Source organism: Simochromis diagramma, unplaced genomic scaffold (assembly GCF_900408965.1).
Source record: "Simochromis diagramma unplaced genomic scaffold, fSimDia1.1 OVJJ01000293.1, whole genome shotgun sequence".
NCBI classification, from domain to species: Eukaryota; Metazoa; Chordata; class Actinopteri; order Cichliformes; family Cichlidae; genus Simochromis; species Simochromis diagramma.
The window spans coordinates 13,177,509-13,197,171 of NW_024386801.1; the positions used below are offsets into that span (position 1 = coordinate 13,177,509).

At 40.9% G+C, this 19,663-nt stretch overlaps 2 protein-coding genes across 11 annotated transcripts in view; one reads left to right on the forward strand and one right to left on the reverse strand.

The window, feature by feature from the left end:
* Positions 1-8,013, forward strand: part of tjp1b (tight junction protein 1b) — a 70,147-nt gene extending 62,134 nt beyond the window's left edge. For all 9 annotated transcript variants that reach the window (XM_040025934.1, XM_040025935.1, XM_040025937.1 and 6 more), the window contains 3 exons: positions 103-320; positions 1,670-1,813; positions 6,167-8,013. In XM_040025934.1, the coding sequence (XP_039881868.1) occupies positions 103-320; positions 1,670-1,813; positions 6,167-6,261 (457 nt within the window). In that variant the 3' untranslated portion in view covers positions 6,262-8,013. The remainder of the gene's footprint in view (positions 1-102; positions 321-1,669; positions 1,814-6,166) is intronic.
* A 1,880-nt stretch (positions 8,014-9,893) lies between these two features.
* Positions 9,894-18,791, reverse strand: zgc:101540 (hsFATP2a_ACSVL_like domain-containing protein). 2 transcript variants are annotated; one of them, XM_040025950.1, is made up of 10 exons: positions 18,167-18,791; positions 16,365-16,577; positions 14,395-14,553; positions 14,152-14,276; positions 13,868-14,062; positions 13,007-13,097; positions 12,701-12,899; positions 12,342-12,439; positions 12,126-12,256; positions 9,894-10,734 (listed from the first exon to the last, which is right to left on the reverse strand). In XM_040025950.1, exons 1-10 carry the CDS (start codon positions 18,774-18,776, stop codon positions 10,558-10,560), a joined length of 1,998 nt encoding a protein of 665 aa, XP_039881884.1. In that variant the 5' UTR covers positions 18,777-18,791; the 3' UTR covers positions 9,894-10,557. The 2 variants fall into 2 exon arrangements, with proteins under 2 accessions (XP_039881884.1, XP_039881883.1); XM_040025949.1 differs by having other exon boundaries at positions 16,365-16,574; positions 18,164-18,791.
* Between the last annotated feature and the right edge of the window lie 872 nt (positions 18,792-19,663).

The following is a 19,663-nucleotide window of genomic DNA, read 5'->3' on the forward strand; positions in this document are numbered from 1 at the left end:
GTTTGCGCACAGGGGGTTTGCTCTCATGCCCTCTGCTGTACATTATTCTCTGCCTACACTGATTTGACTGATGATGTTCTCCTCTCTGCTTCTGTCCCTCAGCCCCAGTGCACTGGATGATGACGATGAAGATGAAGGGCACACAGTGGTGGCCACTGCCCGTGGGATATTCAACTGTAACGGAGGGGTCCTGAGTTCTATTGAGACGGGCGTCAGCATCATCATCCCCCAGGGTGCGATCCCGGAGAGTGTTGAGCAGGAGATTTACTTCAAGGTGTGCCGGGACAACAGCATCCTGCCCCCCCTCGACAAGGAGAAAGGTCAGTTCCTCAGTGCTGGATAGAGATCCTCCCTAACCTAGATTTATCAACTTATGAGATGGTGCAGAATCTGAGGAAACTGGTGAAGGTTGTGAAATGTTGACTGTAGTAGTGCAGGGGCTTTGTCTTCCTAGATGAGAATAAAGTTTTTCAAGCTATGCATTTTAAGTGATGTAAGGCTTGGTGATGTGTTTGTCCATGGAAGCAAACACATCACACACACTTCTCACCACCTTATGCATCACTAAGAAAACTAGTCTCATGAATTGAAAATTGAAAAATGATTTCTGTATTACTGAATGTACATGTTTTCCTCTAGATCACTGGTAGGCAACTCCAGGCCTCGAGTGCCGGTGTCCTGCAGGTTTTAGATCCCACCCTGGGTTAACACACCTGAATCAAATGATTAGTTCATTACCAGACCTCTGGAGAACTTCAAGAAATGCTGAGGAGTCATTTAGCCCTTTAAATCAGCTTTGTTGGATCATGGACACATCTAAAACCTCCAGGACACTGGCACTCGAGGCCTGGAGTTGCCTACCCTTGCTCTAGATCACATTAGTCTGGAGAGAATGCCTGCCACCTCTGAAAAACTCTCTCTGGTCCCCAGTGATCAATTACATTACATAGTGGGTTTGTGTGGAGAGCTGTTTTGGGGTATGTATTTGTTTGTTCTGGTGCCCTGGTGGTGGGGCCTGCCTTGTGGTGTGGGGCCTGGCCCAGATGGCTGGCTTTTTTTTTTGGGGGGGGGGGGGTCCTGGTATGAAATCTAGGGCCCTGGTATGAAATCTAGGGCCCTGGTGCCCGGGGTTGCCCCACATGGGGATGTCCTGCCTGTGCTTTGTGATTTCTGGGGTACCTGCAGACAGTTTGAAGATTGTTCAGTTGAGAGAACACTTGTCACTTGGCTGTGGTCTGATTGGGAATTGCTTGTCTGGGACTCAAGCAGACTGAGTGGGTGACTGAGACTTCTCCATGAGGTGCAAACAGTGGGTGCTTCTGCTTGTTTTGAGTACCTGTTTGTATTTTATGGTTGTTGTTTTTTTTGTTTTTTTTTGTTGTTTTTTTGTATTTATGTGAGCTGTCAGACATGAAAAGCTTAAAAAACAAAGTTTAAGTTTTGCTTTTCTTGGATAGTTGTAGAAATTCTCTTTGAGTTTCAAAACCAATATAGAAACTACTACAGAAAAAAGACCCTGAACTAGATAGGGAAATAAACAGTGGTTATACTGGTGGTTACACACTTTTAAACAAGCATATATTTCTTATTTACTACGATGGCCTAATAACAGACTATTAAATCGGGTGTTTGGTTTGTGAAGTTTAACTCTGGTTGTATATCTGTGCAGGAGAAACGCTGCTTAGTCCGCTGGTGATGTGTGGCCCACATGGACTCAAGTTCCTGAAGCCGGTGGAGCTGCGCTTACCTCACTGTGCGTCAATGACCCCTGATGGTTGGTCTTTTGCTCTAAAATCCTCCGACTCCTCGTCGGGTATGCTGTCCTCTCTCTGTCCTTTTGGGGTCTGTGTGCAGACTTTGGTGTTCAGCAAAGCGAGTTCATTGCTTTCTGAATCAGTTTAACACTCACATCTGTTTTCTGTCCCCCCCCCCACCTTTTTATCATGCATGTGCTGTTTGTTGGTGGTGTTATTTATTTTGGGCTCTCTGTTAGTTCCAATTAGTTATATGAACTATAAACAGACATAAAGAGCTAGTATTTGAAAAATATCAAGTATTTTTAATCTTGAAAATCTTACCAGCTGACTCTGAATCAGTTTTCCGACAGAAGCGGTTCCACATCCAGTTTAGTGTGGATGAAGGTGCTGCTGTAGACAAACACCAAGTCTGTGGGTTGGATGACATTATAAAACTATCATTAGACTAGGGCTGCCACGATTATGTCGACTATCAAAATCGTCAACGACTAATTTAATAGTCGACGTGTCGTTTGAAGCTTTGTAAGATCACAAAAGACGCAGGAATAAGTAGTAGGATTTAAGAGTGTAATAACAGACTGAAACAGGAGATGGCAGCACTGCATGTACAAGGATGCCAGCTGCTGTTAAACCCCGAAGAAGAAGCTGCGTCCCAGAATTCATAGCGCAGCCCAGTGCGGCCCTGCTCAGTTTCCAACAACGGCGGCAGCTAGTTAGTTTTAATATTACTCTTATTATTCTTTCTGGGGCACAAAATAAACGTTTAACATATTTTCAGGCGAGAATGTAGCTGTGTAAACCTCAAATATCTGCTCAGTTTATCAAGACACCACATAATTTCAAAAGCGCGCCGACGTTTTCGGAGACGTCTGTTACCCACCAGCTCGATGGCGAGCCGGGGGTTCTAGGCTCACTAGAGCCGGTGAGAACACCGGACTCCCGGCAAATCGTTTTCAAACCCACCACCGTCTTACACTGCTCAGGTTAAACATGATATATAAGTCACTTGGATAACTTTAAAATGTTATTGTTTGGATTTTTTTTTTTAAGTATTTTATTTGTTCCTGAGTAAATCGGTTTGGCTGAGATTAAAGTTGTAGTTTTTACACAGCTGAATAAATGTCAAGCAGACAACTGATTATCAGAAGTGTGAGATGCTCGAGAATATACTCCGGTGTCCTGTTATATTTTAGATAGCAAGGAGCAGACAGCTGAGTTTATTAAACTTCACCGAAACAATCTGCAAATTTCATTAAAATTTAATAAACTATCATCTTGTCTTTATTTTTAGTTAGCACCTTAAACACTTCAAGCTGTAAGCTAATGATAGTTATATAAGAGCAGATGCATGCTGGTGCAATAAGCTGTACGTTTTACGTCCAATGGATGCATGATCTGATTAGTCGACTAATCGCTAAAATAATCGTTTGTGGCAGCCCTACATTAGACCAAACGTTAACATCGCTGGCCACAAACAATTCACTTTGATCTTAAGTGGGCCATACCAATAAAACTTACCTCTGTTTAACTACACATTTAATGTCTGTGATGTCCTATTATAATTTTTAAAAATGGTAATTTCAGCAGTATTTCTCAGTTTTTCTACAACATCATAAAAAGCTGCTGCAATAAATGAAAGTAATCTGTTAGCACAACTTTTGCAAATAATAAATATGTAAAATAACAGTAGCATAAATGTCGATTGGACAGGTCTTTATCAGTAGGAAGAGCTGTGAAATGTATGAAAAGTTAAAAGTAAAAAATTCATGCCGTCTTTCACATTTTCCAAAGCCATCCAGTGCACCTCATTGGAGTCTTTGATTCGAGCCCTTATGTTTGAGGCCCCTAGTCTAAACTGTTAGATAAGAAGTGATACCAGTGATACTGGATTTCTATTCGTTTGGAGCCAACACCCAATATACGTTAATTAAAAGGAATTATTAAAGGAGCTGGCATCATTATGTTTGGATGTCTCCATAATTGTGAAAACTGAGAGTTGTGTACTATAGAAAACGAGTGCTTTTCTCCTGATGCTTTTCTCGAAAGTATCATGAGCACGTGTCCGACCATATCAAGCAGATACATACCAAATATGAGCTCGCAACCACACATTGAACTTTTCTTTGAGGAAAATTCCAAACAGGACCTCATTCCAGCTGCTTATTTTGGATGGATTTGCTGCTTTTCCTATGGAATATTAAACAGGATTTCTCAGAAATGTTGAAATTTTACAGTTACAGAACAAATGCCCACTTGTTTGATTCTTGGTCTTCATTTGCTGAATTTTTATGTTTAATGTCACAGTTTGTGATGTTTTACATGCCAGATAAGTGTTGTGACCAGTAAAAAGATGTTTTATGAAATGAAAGAAATTTATAGGCATGTTAACTGATCTAGTTTCAGAAACCTTTACATGAGTATCCTATCATCTATACTGTGACCGTACTTAAATTCAGATGTAAGTCAAGATGTAGGAAATAGGGTAATGTTTTATAATCAAGGTATAAGGTAAGTGCTTGGGAGATCTTGTGTTTAAATATAATCTATTGAGAAGTAGGGCTGTTCGATATATCGATATATATCGGATGACGATATAAAAACATCTATCGTTTCATTTTACACTATCGTTTGTTTCGTGGTGTCGCAAAATAAACTCTTTACGGCAGTATTTTTTCATTATTTTGATGGTCACTGTAGTGGTTATATTAATTTCTTAAAGTTCTCTCTTTCTCTTATATGTAATATAACCACAGTACTGATGGACAAGCGCCTGTTTTTATGCGTTGTCGTTAGCAACAGCGACGGTAACACCTTTGCGTGTCCGCTTGTTTATGTTCCACATAAACCTTTCACAATAAAGCTCAAGATCCTGTTGAGACTTTTCAAAATAAACTGAATCACGTGAAAGAGCAGATTATTTACGGATGAGAAGTAAAAAAGAGTCGCCAGGTGCTAAAAAATAAACCTTAGACTCAAACGTTAGAACAGGCTTTTCCCCACAGCACGCCGTGTAATAAATACAAAGAAAACGGCGGCTGTTACAACTTATGTCTAAAAATGTATCGTTTCATGCATCTGTTAAAACACTCGACTCCAGGTACATGACACGCAGCTAGAAACATTTCATGCAAGTCGAGCTGCCCAAGATTCACAGAATTTACAGAAAATGTTACATTTTTGTGATTTATATCGTTATCGGGACCATAGAATTCTTATATCGGGATATGAGATTTTGTTCATATCGCACAGCCCTATTGAGAAGTCACTATGAGTTGTATATGATTAGTTTGTATTTAGTGAATGTCAGCTATGATTTACTTATTATCATATGTCACCAAATATGGTACAATCCAGCTATGTAGAAACCAATTTAAATAATTTCCCCTAGTGATCAATAAAGTATTCTGATTCTGATGCAGCTGTTTAATTTGCCCCATTTCATAGTTATCTGTTTACCATAGTTCCCACAAATCAGGAGGAAATTAAAGATCGATAGTCATCATGTTCATGCTCTGCATGAACAAGTACAGGCTCGTCTTCAGTACAGGAAGAAAATGCAGTATAGGACTGAGCTCTGTGGTAAAGATTGAAATAAAATATAAAACTTCCTCCAGAGCTGCGTTAATTCATGGCACAGATTCAACGAGGTGCTGGAAACATCCCTCAGAGATTTAGCTTCATATTGACATAAAGTCTAAAGAGGTTAAAGCAACACTTCTAGTATCTAGAACAACTCGAGTCCTTGACTGATGCAATTCAGTTTGTAGCCTGAAACCACCTCTTGGTTTCTGCTCCATACTGACATGATAGCATTGGATATTTTCTCTTTTTCAGATCATTCCCTGTAAACTTGAGGTGATTGTGCGGTAAAATCTGAGTTGATCAGCGATTTTGCAAAATGCCCAGACCAGCCCCTCACTGAGCAGTTGAACAGGTGCACCTAATGAAGTGGCCAGTCGGTGTATATTTAGACACACACTCAGGGTTCTTGCTTTTAGTAAACCTTGCTTATTACTAAAGTAATTAGTTTTTGATTTAAAAATGACAGTAAGGACTTCAGCTCACGAGGCAGCACGTAGACACTAACTTGGCGCTGAATGCTTTTACAAAGGCCAGCCAGGTGTACATGACCTTTCAACTGAAGTCCTGCTAGTTTGGTTGCTTCTAAATTCATGTGTGGAATAAGTATGTTGAAATTCATTAAATGAATTAAGTGTTACTTAATTACATGCACTCATCTGAGGAACATAAATTCATGAAACACCCTTCATTAATTTGTGCACTATCATTTGAAATCACCAGCCTTTGCATTTTTATTAAATCGCGTGTTTCGAGTACCTTCAGTTTCAGTTTTCTGTATTTTAAAGCTGCTCTCCATCAGCTGACGTCACGTCTCTTGTTCCCCGCAGGTGATCCCAAAACTTGGCAGAACAAATCTCTCCCTGGAGACCCAAACTACCTGGTGGGTGCAAACTGTGTGTCTGTGCTCATTGACCACTTCTGAAGAGGGCAACAGCTGGCCTGTTACTGAATGTGATAAAGCAGGGGACCCGAGTCTCCCCTGCCGTGCCCACTCTGCGGTGCAAAATGCTCGATGAAGTATGAACTCAAACTCACGTTGTTTACTGTGCCCAAAATTTAAAAAACTTAAAAAAAACATACACAAGGAGAGTCAGAGTCCAGCATCCCCAAGACTGTACTCCTTCCTTCTTTTCTTTCTTTCTTTTTTTTGGTTTGGTGCTTACAAGGCTTGCAAAAAATAAAGATGAAAACGTTATTTAAACAAAAGGAACTGGAGTTGGAATGCATGACCAGTGCCACAGACTGAATAATCACATTTTGACATTTTTAGCTAATTTTGTAAAAGTTCAGAGCGGTGGAGGAGGTCAAAACAAAACAAAAGAGGATAATTTTGAAAACTTGTTTAATATTGCAGTTTGATTTTTGCATACTGTAAAAAATAAAAACAAAAATAAAACAACAACTCACAAACAGCAAAGTTTGTATATGCAAAACTTTTGTTTGTGAGTTCTGTGGTCATGCGTTTCACTCATGATGGATCTCTGAGGACTTGAGAAATTGCTCAGCGTGACTCATGAAGACGTAGGCATCATCGAGATTTAAACAAAAAAAAAATAAAACTAATGAAGAATGAAGGTTAAGTATTAGTATCAGACACCCGCTCGTCCAGCGGGGTTCTCTCTGTTTCAAACGTGTTTTTTGTAGAAATGTTTTACCGTAGATAAATATACTGACTTGATTTTACAAACTCCTGCTGTCTAGAGATCTATGCATGTGCTATGACTCAGGTTCAGAAGCCTGCTACTACTAAGTTCAACACATGAGAAATCCCATCGTACACTGCAAGCAGTGATGCCTTATCTGCATATTAACTTTTCAGTGAAACTTTAAAACATCGGTTCCTTCAGTTGTAGCGATCACTACGGAAGAAGCAGAAGAAGAAGAAAAAGAAGTTGTCGTCGTCGTTGTCTCTGCATTTTCTCCTAAAAACGGTGAACTCGGATTTAGCACACGAGAATAATTGAGACTGATGAAAAAGGTATGCTTTCTTTTACTGCTATGCATATGAAGTCTGAGGAAATACAAAAAAACAAAACAACAAGCTAGAAGATGTTTAAGTTGTGGCTGTACATAATGCTAGCATATGGCCTTGGTTCTCTGTAAATGAACTTTTGTACATCTTTGTTATTTTGTATAAAAGAGAAAACGTTTGTTTAAAAAAGAGAAAGCGGTTACATTGGTTATGTTTGTATTCTGGTTATACCCCTGAGCCTTGGAACTGACATAAGCAGTAATAAGTCCGACTTTTCTACCAACGTATACAAACACGTACACACATTACAAACATACACACTACTTAAGGCATTTTTAACTGTCAGAAAACTTTTTATTCTTATTTACAAAATAGAGAAGTGCTCGGTTTAAATGATTTTAAAAGACGTATTTGAGGGGGGCTGCTGTGAAGAGTGGTCCCTTCCTTTCTTTGTGATACTGGATGCTGTATTGTGTGCCCTAAAATGTATTTTTGTACTAAGACAATTTATTATGGCACATCAGTACTATTTTTCTTTTGATATGACAACACTGCTTCAACCCGACACTAGTTTTTTGGTTTTTTTCCCCGTGTGGCTGACATTCTTTTTATTTATTTTGATTTTACTTTCATTTGTTTTCCTTTGCAACACATTTCTAAGTATACCACTGTATTACTAAATAAATTCATTTATAAAGTAAACGCTGCCCAGATTCCACTGTTGTGTTGTTTCCCACGTCTTTTTAGATAGCGACACAGCAACACCAGTTTATTTTCTGCCAAATGGATCCGAGATGATTCCCGCGAGGGTTCAGGAGTTGGCGGCTGTTTTTGAAATAATTTATTGCTCAGTTTTGAGTTTTCTGCGCCTGCCTGCTAAAATGTTCCATCTGTAAATGTAGTGAGACGTTGGGGTGGATTACTGTTCACACAGCGATCTTAACTCCCTGTACTGGATTTTCTGGATTTTTGCATATCAGGAAAAAAATCAATAAGAAGGCAAGTTAAAACGTGTTTCTAGAAATGTTTGCATGTTTACTAAATGATTTGTAGAAACCCTTTAAGCAGCATTTAACACTGAGCACATCTGTAGCCTTTGGACTGCTGGATTTGAGGAACTTCTCGTCTCCTATTTGACAGGAAGCATCTGTTTACCATCTTCCCCAGCCTAGGTTTTCTTCAAGGACACTTTGGCTATATTTATCCTTTTCTAGATTATGTACACTCATAGCACAATCCCACCACCGCCTTATTGCATTATGAGGGTTTTATCAGGAATCCAGTGACAAGTGCTGTTGATCAGAGTATTTTTGGAATTCGACTCATAAGATCGAGAATCTGTGTGCTGTGAGTTTGAATGCTGTTTACTAAACAGCATTCAAAGTAGGTTGTCAAACTGAATTCATAATCCATTCCCTTCACATACAAGGTCTTGAATAATCAGGCACCATTTTATCTTAAAGACCCCATAATACCATACCCACCACTCTACAGCAGAACACTCAGTTATTGTTCTTATCATATTTAAAAGTAGAAAAGCAGCGCCTTCAGCTTCCAGGCTCCTCTTCTGTGGAACCAGCTCCAAGTTTGTGTCTGTCTGATGAATCCAATCTCTCCTTTTAAGATTTGATTAAACTTTACTTTGTGATAATGTAGATAGTTGGCGCTGGATCAGGTGACCCAGAATCCTGTCTACACTGCAATAGGCCTAGGCTGCTCGAGGCTATCCATGATGCAATGAGTGTTCATTCACCTTCTTTTCCCCTCACTGTGTTTTATACACCTCTCTGCATTTAATCATTAGTTGTTAATAATCTCTTCCACAGCGTGTCTTTTGTCCCATCTTCCTGGTTCTGCCAGAGGTTTCTTCCTGTTAAAAGGGAGTTCTATCTTCCCATTGTCACCAGACAGCTTGCTCACAGGGGGTCGTTTGATTGTTGTGGTTTTCGCTCTATTATTGTAAGGTCTTTACCTTACAAAAATGGAGCGCTTTGACTCAACTGTTGTGATTTGGCTCTATATAAATTAAACTTGAACTGAATATTACTCTGAAGGCCTGAGTGATGGAGCTGTGGAGATGGCAGGTTTTTTTCCTGCAGCAGTTTAGCTGCAGTCAGGATGGAGTGAACATTTGGTCTCCTCATTCAGTCAGCTTTCTGGATCCATCATAAACAGTAAATGTGGTGCTTTTACATCGTCCCCCCCCCCCCCCACTGAAATTCCTGTTAGGGCTCTACCAAAAACCAGTTCCAGTCTGTGGTGCTCTGTTTTAAATAATTTCTGATCAGAGTATCTGGGTGGAAAAGTTCATTGACCTTCTTAGAATTGCATCATTTAAAAATCCGTACTATACAAGTGTAACTATTCCACATAAAATGTTTTTGTCATATTGCTGTAGGCCCTGTGATTTGTACAAAATAAAGGTCAATAGGATGGAATAACCAAACTTGATTTTTCCTATATAAATTCGATTGGTTTAACCTTTACTCTGCAGTAGCTCAAGGGAGTCATTTAAGACAAAGTTCAGTGTCAGACAACATTTAGAAATATCTTATCAGAGTTCACTGATCTCTGCCTGTTTGTCAAGTTTTTTTTAATGTTTTTATTTAAAAACACAACAGGGTGTGACAGAGTTCATCTGATTTATGTCAAAGGTTGTGCAGGTTAGTCACCCCGCAAGCCTGCCTGGAGGTTCCTCTTATTGTGCACAAACGTAGTTATAAGGGCACAACAGCAGCTGCTACATTAACACTTCAGCACTTCAGGGCAGTGTTATGCAATAAAACTGTCAATTTACAGTGTGTGTCATCAGTACACAAACAGATAACGCAGTGTCTGCTTTTACCTCTGTACAAAAGTCCAGTTAGGTAACAACAAATCCCTACATAAGAGATACAGTAGATGTTGAAAGGTCAATATCCAGACTCTGTGATATCGGACCGGAATGGATTAAAAGAGCTTCAGTCCAATGTAAAAACAAAGGCCATTACAGTAAAATGTGCATGTTATGGTTAACTGTCCAAAGAATTAATTAACGAATTAAGAACACAGTGAGTAGCACATACTCTCTGTATCACATAGTGTCACTGTAAGAGGTAAAGGTAGCTGTGCTAAAGATGAAAACCATCTCTTCAAACGTGACTTGACGTTTCCGAGTCCGTCCCTGAGATTAGTGTCTGTTAAGATCCATTATTGTTATTTCTTTGCAAACAAAGTGGCTCAGCAGTGACTACTTTAGCTTCTGTGTTAGAGTTTGACTTCCTTCGAGACGACTGCTCTGTAGATTTCTTCGGTCAAGGGCACATAAGTCTTTTTTTCAGGATCCAGGAAGTATAGAGGATCTTTGATGTGAGCTGGGTTGAATCCTTCCTCCACCAACTTCACTTTCTTCATCTTGAAGGTTCCCGTCATCTCCAGGCAGGGCTGCAAAACACAGTTTGAAAGATGTTTTTGTGTCAAGCTTTAGTGTAGAACAAAAAGCAAAGAAAACCAAAACATAATTAAGATAAACCGCCAATAACAATGCTGTCAATCAGATCAGATATCAGCTACAAACTGCAAAGCAATATTACACAGTTATTATTAGAGGACGGCAACATTAACTCAAAAGAGATAAGAACATGCCGGTGCTTCTATCAGTCAAAAACGGGAAACTGAAGCTATAATTCACACTGACAGATCAAAGTTCACAGAAGATTGGAAAAACATCTTCTGGTCTAACGAGCGTCTTATTCTGCTGCAACAGTCAGATGGTAGGGTCACAATTTGGTGGAAAGAGCATGTAATCATTGCTCCTTCATGCGTTGGATCAATAGTTAAGGATAGTTTCGGTGTAATAGAGTGGGGGATATTTTCTTGGCTCACTTTGGGACCCTTAGTATCAACTGAGCATCATTTAAACACCACAGCCTATGTGAGCATTGTTTCTAATGTCCATCCCTGTATGACCACAGTGTATGCATCTTCTGATGGCTTCTTCCAGCAGGATAACGCACCATGCCATGAAGCTCCTATGATCTCAATCGGTTCCCTGAACGTGACAGTGAGTTCACTGTACTCAGATGGCCTCCACAGTCACCAGATCTCAATTGAGTAGTGTGTTTGAGATGTGGTGGAACGGGAGCAGCAGCTGTGTGATGCTGTCAGGTCAACATGGAGCAAAGTTCCTGACAAATGTTTCACCTTGTTGAATCTATGCCACAATAAATTAAGGCAGTTTTGGGGGTAAAAGGGGGTCTGTGGTGAATGTATATTAGAGTAATTTCCTTGGTACATAAATCCAAATATTTCATAGTTAAAGTAGCTGTAGAACGGTCCTGTACTGCACTTTCTTGGGAACTTTTTTTTTTTTTAATCATCTCCAATAATTTTATCTGGAGGGCACATCCTCTACGGTTTTACCAAGTCATGAAAATATTTGCCAGAGTCAGCATTTCTTGCAGCTGTCCCTAACCCTGAAGGAAGTGTTAGGGTTACATCACTGCACTGCCTTCCTGTTTGGTTCAAAGGAAAAATCTGAAATCCTTAATATTTGTCTAGAAAAAAACAACATTGGGACCCAATGACACATCTGATTTCTGATCTGCATTATTGGTGATCTTACACAGTAAAAACTTAGACTCGGATCCACGCACCGCTTCAGCCATCTGGATTTCAGACACCAAGCGTTTAGCACGTTTAGCCTTTGAGCATGCACTAATTAAAGGTGGAAAGGATGAACTGCCCCAATCAGACCACCAATTAAAACAATATCTTTAAGCCATAGCAGCCCGTCTGGTCTGGATGTGCATGTATTATTTATTTATATTTATTACCTGAATCCTGATGAATCTGGGTCTCGCGTAAGCTGGGAGGTAGTTGACGACCTGCGTGTACGTGGCCGAGCAGTCGAACTTTTGTCCTTCTTCCAAAGTGAGAGCTGCCATGCCGACTCGCCCTTCATGACCTTGATTGAAAAATGAGAGAAATATGAAATGCAAAGTGCAGACAGCTCTGTAAGGTTTTAATATTTATGACCCGAGTGCGTTTACCTTCAACTTTCACACCGTAAACATTCGCCTCTAATATGCAGTGAACCATTGTGAGAATGTCTGCAACCTCCGATGTGGCGACGTTCTCTCCTTTCCACCTGAAACAAAAAACACGAAAAGACTCCAATGAGCAATTTCTGCAGCACAGTTTGAACCTGATCTGCAAGTAAACACCTGCACAAAAGGAAAAAAGCCATTTTCACACACACTATTCTAACCAGCTGTTAATTGCATATTTTTATACTTTTAATAGCTGAGAACTAAACCAGACCAAACGGTGACTCAGTCTAGACTCGATCGTCTGGGCAGAACCACAAAAACAAAGCGACAGGTCAACACAAAAATGAGTCACAACTTGCCTGAAAGTGTCGCCGACTCGATCTTGAAAGTACACAAAGTTCTCTTTGTCGAACCGAAGCAAATCGCCGGTGTTGAAGTACAGGTCGCCCTTTTTCAGGACGTCTCGAAGCCGCTTCTTCTCCGTCTGCTCCTTGTTACCAGCGTAGCCAACAAAGGGGGACCTCTTTGTTACCCTTCCCACTAAAAGTCCCGTTTCACCTGGTAGAGACATCGGGAAACAAAATAAATCAAAACTCCTTTTTAATTTCACTTCTATCAAACTAAAACTCCTTTAAATTGAACCCGATTTCTCTTGACAGACTCACCTACGGCTGCTTGGATGCACAGACCCTGCGAGTCCCTGACAGGTTCCTCCTTCTCAATGTCAAACTTGATCAAAGTGTAGGGGAAGAAAAACTGGAAAAGGAAGAAGGAAAGAAAACCCACCAGTTAAAATGTTTTAAAAGTAGTGGAACAGCCAACATGGCAGCAACTCTGTGAGGACGCACAAACATCAACACGCTTGTTTCATGCTTGTTTCAGGATTTGATAAAAAATAGGATTTAGGCTTATCCATGTAAGTATTGCAAAGTTGGTTCACTTCTTACAGGGTTACATCACCACTCTGACTTACACTATAAATCTAATCTGCTCTGGAACAGGTTAATAAATCAGATATGTCCTGTGTATGCTGATCTTGCTTCATAGTACAAGGCCTGTCCCTATCTGAGGTCCAGGTAAGTGATTGCGCCAAGAAATGAGGGTGATTTTTAACAGATAAAGTTTCAGAATGTAAAGTGCTTAGCCAAGAGAAGTGATTTGAATGATCTGATCATTTAAAAACACTGTACACATAATGGTCTTCATCATTTGTGTGTACAGAGAGTCTGAGACTCTTCTTCATGGGGGACAAACACAGTCAAGTTTTGCTTAAAATATCTGTACGCACTGTTTGTCCAATCAAACGGCCACCACAACTTTAAACGTAGTCGCCCTTTGCCCGTTTATCATTTTGTATCCAAGAATCCATGTGTGGGTGTTTATTTTCAAATTCAACTCACTCCTGTAGCTGTTGATGACATTTTTCTCCAATTTAATTTAAATGTGATCAACCAATGTAAGCTCCAGATATTAACACAGACATTGCACCACACTGTGAAAACATGCGACTTGCTTCCTTTTCCTACCCGGTGCACAAAGTTGACTCGTCCGACTGCGCCGATCTTGGACGTGTAGTTGATGAAGCCGATGTTTCCCTCTGTGGCGGCGTACAGCTCTCTAACTTTAATGTCTCCAAAGCGATGAAGAAACTCGGACCAAACGTCCGTTCGGACACCGTTGCCGATTGCAATTCTCACTTTGTGGTTCTTCTCATCGTCTTTCTGCCAAGAGCGGGATGGACACGGAGATATTCCACCATTAGGACGGCGGCTGACTGACGTAGCTGCAGACTGATTAGGTTTCCTCTTACCTTGGGCGTGTTGCAGAGATAGCGCAATGTTTCGCCGATGTGCTGCATCACCGTGATGTCATACTTCTTGCAATCATCCCAGAACTGAGAGGCAGAAAACTTTCTCTTCAGGACTATGGTAATACCTGCAAGTCAAATCATATTACACAACCTTTATCTTCCTTCCTTACCGCTTAAGCTCCTGACCCAGGCGTGCAGATGCTTTTGCTCTTGTACTCTTGAGAGGATTAAGAGGATCATTACCTCTCTCGATGGCTCCAGTCATTCCGATCAAGAAGCCGGCGCTGTGATAGAGAGGCAGATTGATGTAGAAGATGTCCTCTGCTGTGACTCCACATATCGACTGGAGGAAGGAGGCGGCCCACACCCTCTCATGTGTGACAATGGCTGCTTTAGGCAAACCTTCCCAGGGAAAAGAATAACAGATTGTGCTTTTGAATTAAAGAGGAACAAAGTAGTATGATGCACTTCACTGTGGTTCATTCATTGATCCTGAATCTTCTAATGACTGCACAAAGCAACATTTAATCTTCTCAGCAACAAACAGTCCCAAGTAGATGGTGAATATAATGGACTCTCAGCAGCTATAGATGCTGAATTTTTCATAATGAACTGGTGCAGATAACTCTAAATGGTGAAAACTAAATAATCGATCAGGTGAGTGATTCTTCTGTTTTTATCCATGCTGTGCCGAAGCCACATTTTGTTTAAATGGACACACTGAAAAAAAGGTGTATTGAAGTCGAGGAGAAAATGACTCTACTTCTTCTTAAAGTTATGGTAAATGGACTTGTACCACGCCTTTCGGCATATCTGCATAGGTTATCAGTCTAAGGAGCTACACGTAAAGGATAAAGGTCACTCTGGACTGAGAAAACAGCGCGAGCGAGGAGTGAAGGAGGACATCTATGTCCACTGTGAATGACCATCACGGAACAGCAGGTTTGGCTTGTGAAGCCAACTATTAGCAGCTTACAATTCAGCTTAAAAAAAAACAACAACAACAAAAAACATACAAAAAACTTAAAGACGTCCAGTTGCCTTCTTTTTTTCAAACTCCTGAGACCACGCCTTTTAACTCAAGTTTAGCACTCAGAGTGCTTCCTGCCACAGATCTCATTCACCCAATCACACACACATTAATACAGTGCTTTTTTCTAACATGCATACTCCACTGAATGCATCAGGAGAAACTCTGGTTCAGCCCACCAGCTCCTGGTTGGTAGATGACCCACTCTACTACCTGAGGCACAGCAGGTTTATAGAGTCTATAGAGTGGTGTTCACCTTTACGATAATTGTATCTTTTAAAAGAATGAATATAAGGCAAAAAAGGTAACAGAAGTTGCTAAAGAGTGGACTTATACATCCATCAGGTTTTCTGCAGATCCAAGCTTGTTCAGCACATCGTTGTAAAAGACCGTCTTAAGGACTCAACTGGGACTAAATTTTGATTTAAGCCTATTTTCCACCAGCTAAAACTAGTATACCATTTAAAATGACGGTGAATAACAGATGTTCCAGCTTGCATCATGTGCTACTCTTATCTGAAAAAGCTCTGTGGGACATAAAGCATTTCATTTAGGCACATCCCTGTAATGCGCCTTGATGGAGCGAAGATCAGCAAGTCTGCATCAGAAAGAACAATTGTGCAGATTTTTTCCCCCTCACCCATTAGTCTGATAAAATTAAATTACCACAATTAAACATGTGTGCAGGCTTCACACAACCAGGACTTAAAGGTTCAGTGTTTATGTTTTCACTTGTGTTAGTGCTATGAAGTAGTGAGAGCGTTCACAGTTTGTCTAAATCAGGCATGTGTAAGATGTGTAAGACACACACTCTGTCACTAACACTGGTACTGTGCCAAGACATTCTGCAGTGTGCCAATAAAGGCAGGAAAGAATAAAACTACTGGCTAGTAAACTGTGAAAACAATGCAGAGTGAGGAAAAAAAATATCCTGTAACAAGAAAACCCCAGGGTTCACTTTTTATCAGTTAGGAAGCTGTGAGTGTGTTTGCTTTTTGCCTTTCAGCAAATGTTATTGCCCACAGATGACCACGTTCAATTAACACCCCTCTCCAAGAACAGAAAGTGTGGCTGAGCACAGATCTAGTGTTTGAAGCTTGATGCACCTCATTAGCTTGACTGTTATCATTGCAATCTTATTTTGCGTGCCAGAATTTGTTTCAGAGCAGTTTGCTGTCGTTACCTGTGGTCCCAGATGTGTAGATGTAGAGAGCGGTGCTCCTGATATGGATGTTGGCCCTGAGGTCCCGGGACAGTGGCTGATCTGAGGCCTTGGAGATCTTGTCAGACAAAGCGGTGATGCCCTGCACACTGCAGCTGTCCGACATGATGTACACGCTGATACCCCGCTCCCTCAGCGTCGGCAGGACCTCCTCCACAGCATCCTGCAGCTCTACAAATAGACAGTAGCTTTCAGCTCAACACAGCCCGTCATAGCGCTGTGTTGCCAAATGTGGCACATGTGCACCTACACATGTGGGCCTGTATCATGTATCCCCGATCCCACTCAGATACAAGCACATGGGGTGGGAAGTTCAGCTCTCATGCATGCATTTCTTAGTAAAGGCCTTTTAAGTTCTATAATGAGAATGCAAAGAAACACGTTTGCAAGCTGAGATTTTTCTTCCGATGAAGTTGCTCTTCAGTGTGGAGCATAAAGAGCCCCCTTGTTCTTTAATCATTTCTGCTCATATGTGAAGTATTCTTTTTCCTTTTTGCAAATGTTCATCCGTTCAAAACTGCACTGCCACAGTTGGAACCACCAAAATAGCTTAAACACTGCTTCTCTTCTATGTCTAACCATTATAACCAAACACTGGCGTTCATGTAATTTGTATGAAACGTGCTGATCAAGATCGTATCCCCTCCATATATGCAGATATAGAATAGCAATTAATCGATCCAGCAAAAATGCACTTCCTGCACTTTTTTTATCTATTTAAGTTTATCCTTACGTCTAACTTTTGGCCGCGACTAAAGCTGATCAATAATAACCTTTAAGCAGAGGTTATTGATTGGGACTGATCTCAAACAAACGTTCAGGTTTATGTCGCAATTTACTCAAAGACCGGCTAGCTCAGTTTTTCCTTTGTGGAAGCACTGAGTTTCTAGCTGGAGGTTTTTATAATTAAGCTGGAAGTACAGCATTCATGTGGCAGGTGGTGCAAAGCAATTTATTTTTATTATTATCATCCATGTCTTCTAGTTTAATTTACAGACAAAAAAAAAAAACAGGGACAGAGTCCCTGACGCAGGTTCACTGTGCCAATAAAACTGCGATCATCTGAATAAGTGCACCTTTGTTTGGCATCATCGTTCATCACTAACAGATGATGGAAAAGGGCCAACACTGCACTGTATCCAATCTTAAGAGTGTGAGTCAGAATCTAGTCAGTCTAGTCCTTCCAGCATTTATAGACCATGTTATGATCTGATCTCATTATTGCATTATTCAACAATCATTACCTGCAAACTAAATACAGCTGTCAGAGCAATCAGTGCATTTATCCATCTGCGATGCAGTGCGGAATAAAGCTTACTATAAATATAAGACACGAGGAAAGTGGCAGGACAGATGTGACGGGGTGAATGATATTGTCAAGTAGCCTGCAAAATCTGCACTGAGCAGTATCTGTTTGCATTCATTTATAGAATTAATATAAACTGTTGTTTATAAACTCTTTATTTTAACATCTTTGATGCGTAAAAGGGTTTAATTTAGGATTTGTATTCCCTGTTGGGTAAAACGCTGGAGACCCACGTTTCTCTTCTGCAATGAATTGCGTGGTCAAAATCATTTTACAAGAAGAATTAATAATATAATATCTGAGGATACTTTCCGTACTTGCACAAAAGCCAAGCATTAAGAGGTATCTCTCACTTGCTGTCGAACTTTGAACTTCGCAGTCCTGTGGGAGACGCGTCAAATAACGAGAGCCTCCTCTGGGCCGACGCAATAATTTATTTCTCGCTGTATCTCACCCGAGGAGGCGATGATCACTTTGGCCCCGCAGCAGGAGAAGCAGTGCAACAGGGACTTGGATCTGATGTTGAAGTTGAGCAGGGCAGCCGGGCAGCCCAGCTTCGCCAAACCGAGCCAAGTCCAAATGAAGCTGGGCTCGTTCGCAAGGAACAGGGCCACCGTGTCCCCCTCCTTCAGCCGGGCTTCAGCCTGCAGGGCTCGGGCCACCTTGTTGCTCTGTTTGTCCACTTCGCCATAAGTGTACGAGCGACCTTCGAAGTGTACAAAGATCCTTTTGGGGTGCCTCTTCACTGCATCCAAGAAGCAGTCCAATATGCTGTAAAAGGGCTTGATTTTCTTGTATTTGGTTAGTCTGATGCCACATTTAATGCTCCTTAGGATGTACGCGAAATCTTCGCCAAAGTAGGGACAAAACGCGCTGATGTAAAAGAAACAGAGAAGTGCCAGTCCGGCCAAGACGCTGAAGCAGATGTACATTTTGCAGAGCGCTGAAAGAATAAGTGGGGAGAGGCAGAGGAGGTGCACACTGTGCTGCTCAGTCAAATTTGTGACAAAGTTCACCGTCTCGACCCGGGGCGGTGCTCGGATCTGCCCCGCTGACCCCTCCTTCATTTCGGGGAATATTTTTCAGTTGCTAAATCGAGAATTTCCACTTCCACTTACAACCTAACTGTTGATGTTATGTTGCATTTTCCCCCGATGTCATGAAAACGCCTTCTAGCGTGGTAAATAGTGGGAAAAGCGAGCAAACAAATCAGTTTGGCACTTTATTTTGAAGGGAGACTGAATGGATTGTGTTTCAGTACATCAGAATGATTTATGCGAATAATTTCCTCGTAATTATTTCTAAACACAAACAAGTGGGAGAAGAATGAAATCCACCCACGCATATTAACAAAAACAGTCATAAACGACAGACAGCGAGTCCGTAAATGGCAACCTTTATCATAAATCCGCAATCTGAGCGGTGGTGGGCGTGCGCCAGTGCGCCTTCTGTATTCGTCTGCTGATTTATGGGGAGGAGCTCCTCTGCGAGTTGCACAAACGCTCGCTTTTTACTCTCTGGGGGAGAAATAACACAAACATCTCGCCGCACCCTGCTACCAAGTCTGCGCTTTCGGGAAAGATTTGTGATTTTAGTGTCAGATATTACCGCTGTCCTGCAGATTTGAGCGGTGTGTGAAATTGCTAAGGCTGTTTCAAAGTGTGAAACAGGGTAGTAAACAATGCTTGTTTCCAGTAACAAGCTTGTTTTTCCCAGTAAATCTCTATAATCTGTAATCTGTATTTAAAAAAATAGAGAAAAGCAGCAACTCATTCAGTGAAAATAGGTCAGGCTTAAAGGGAACAAAATCTAACTTCACTTGATGTCTTTATAGTGTTTGAAACTAGAGACCGACACCAGAAATCCACCAGGAAAGCTTAATTTACTCATAAAATCAGACTTCTGTTAGCAACCAGAGGAGCCACCCCCTGCTGGCTATTATAAAGAATGCAGC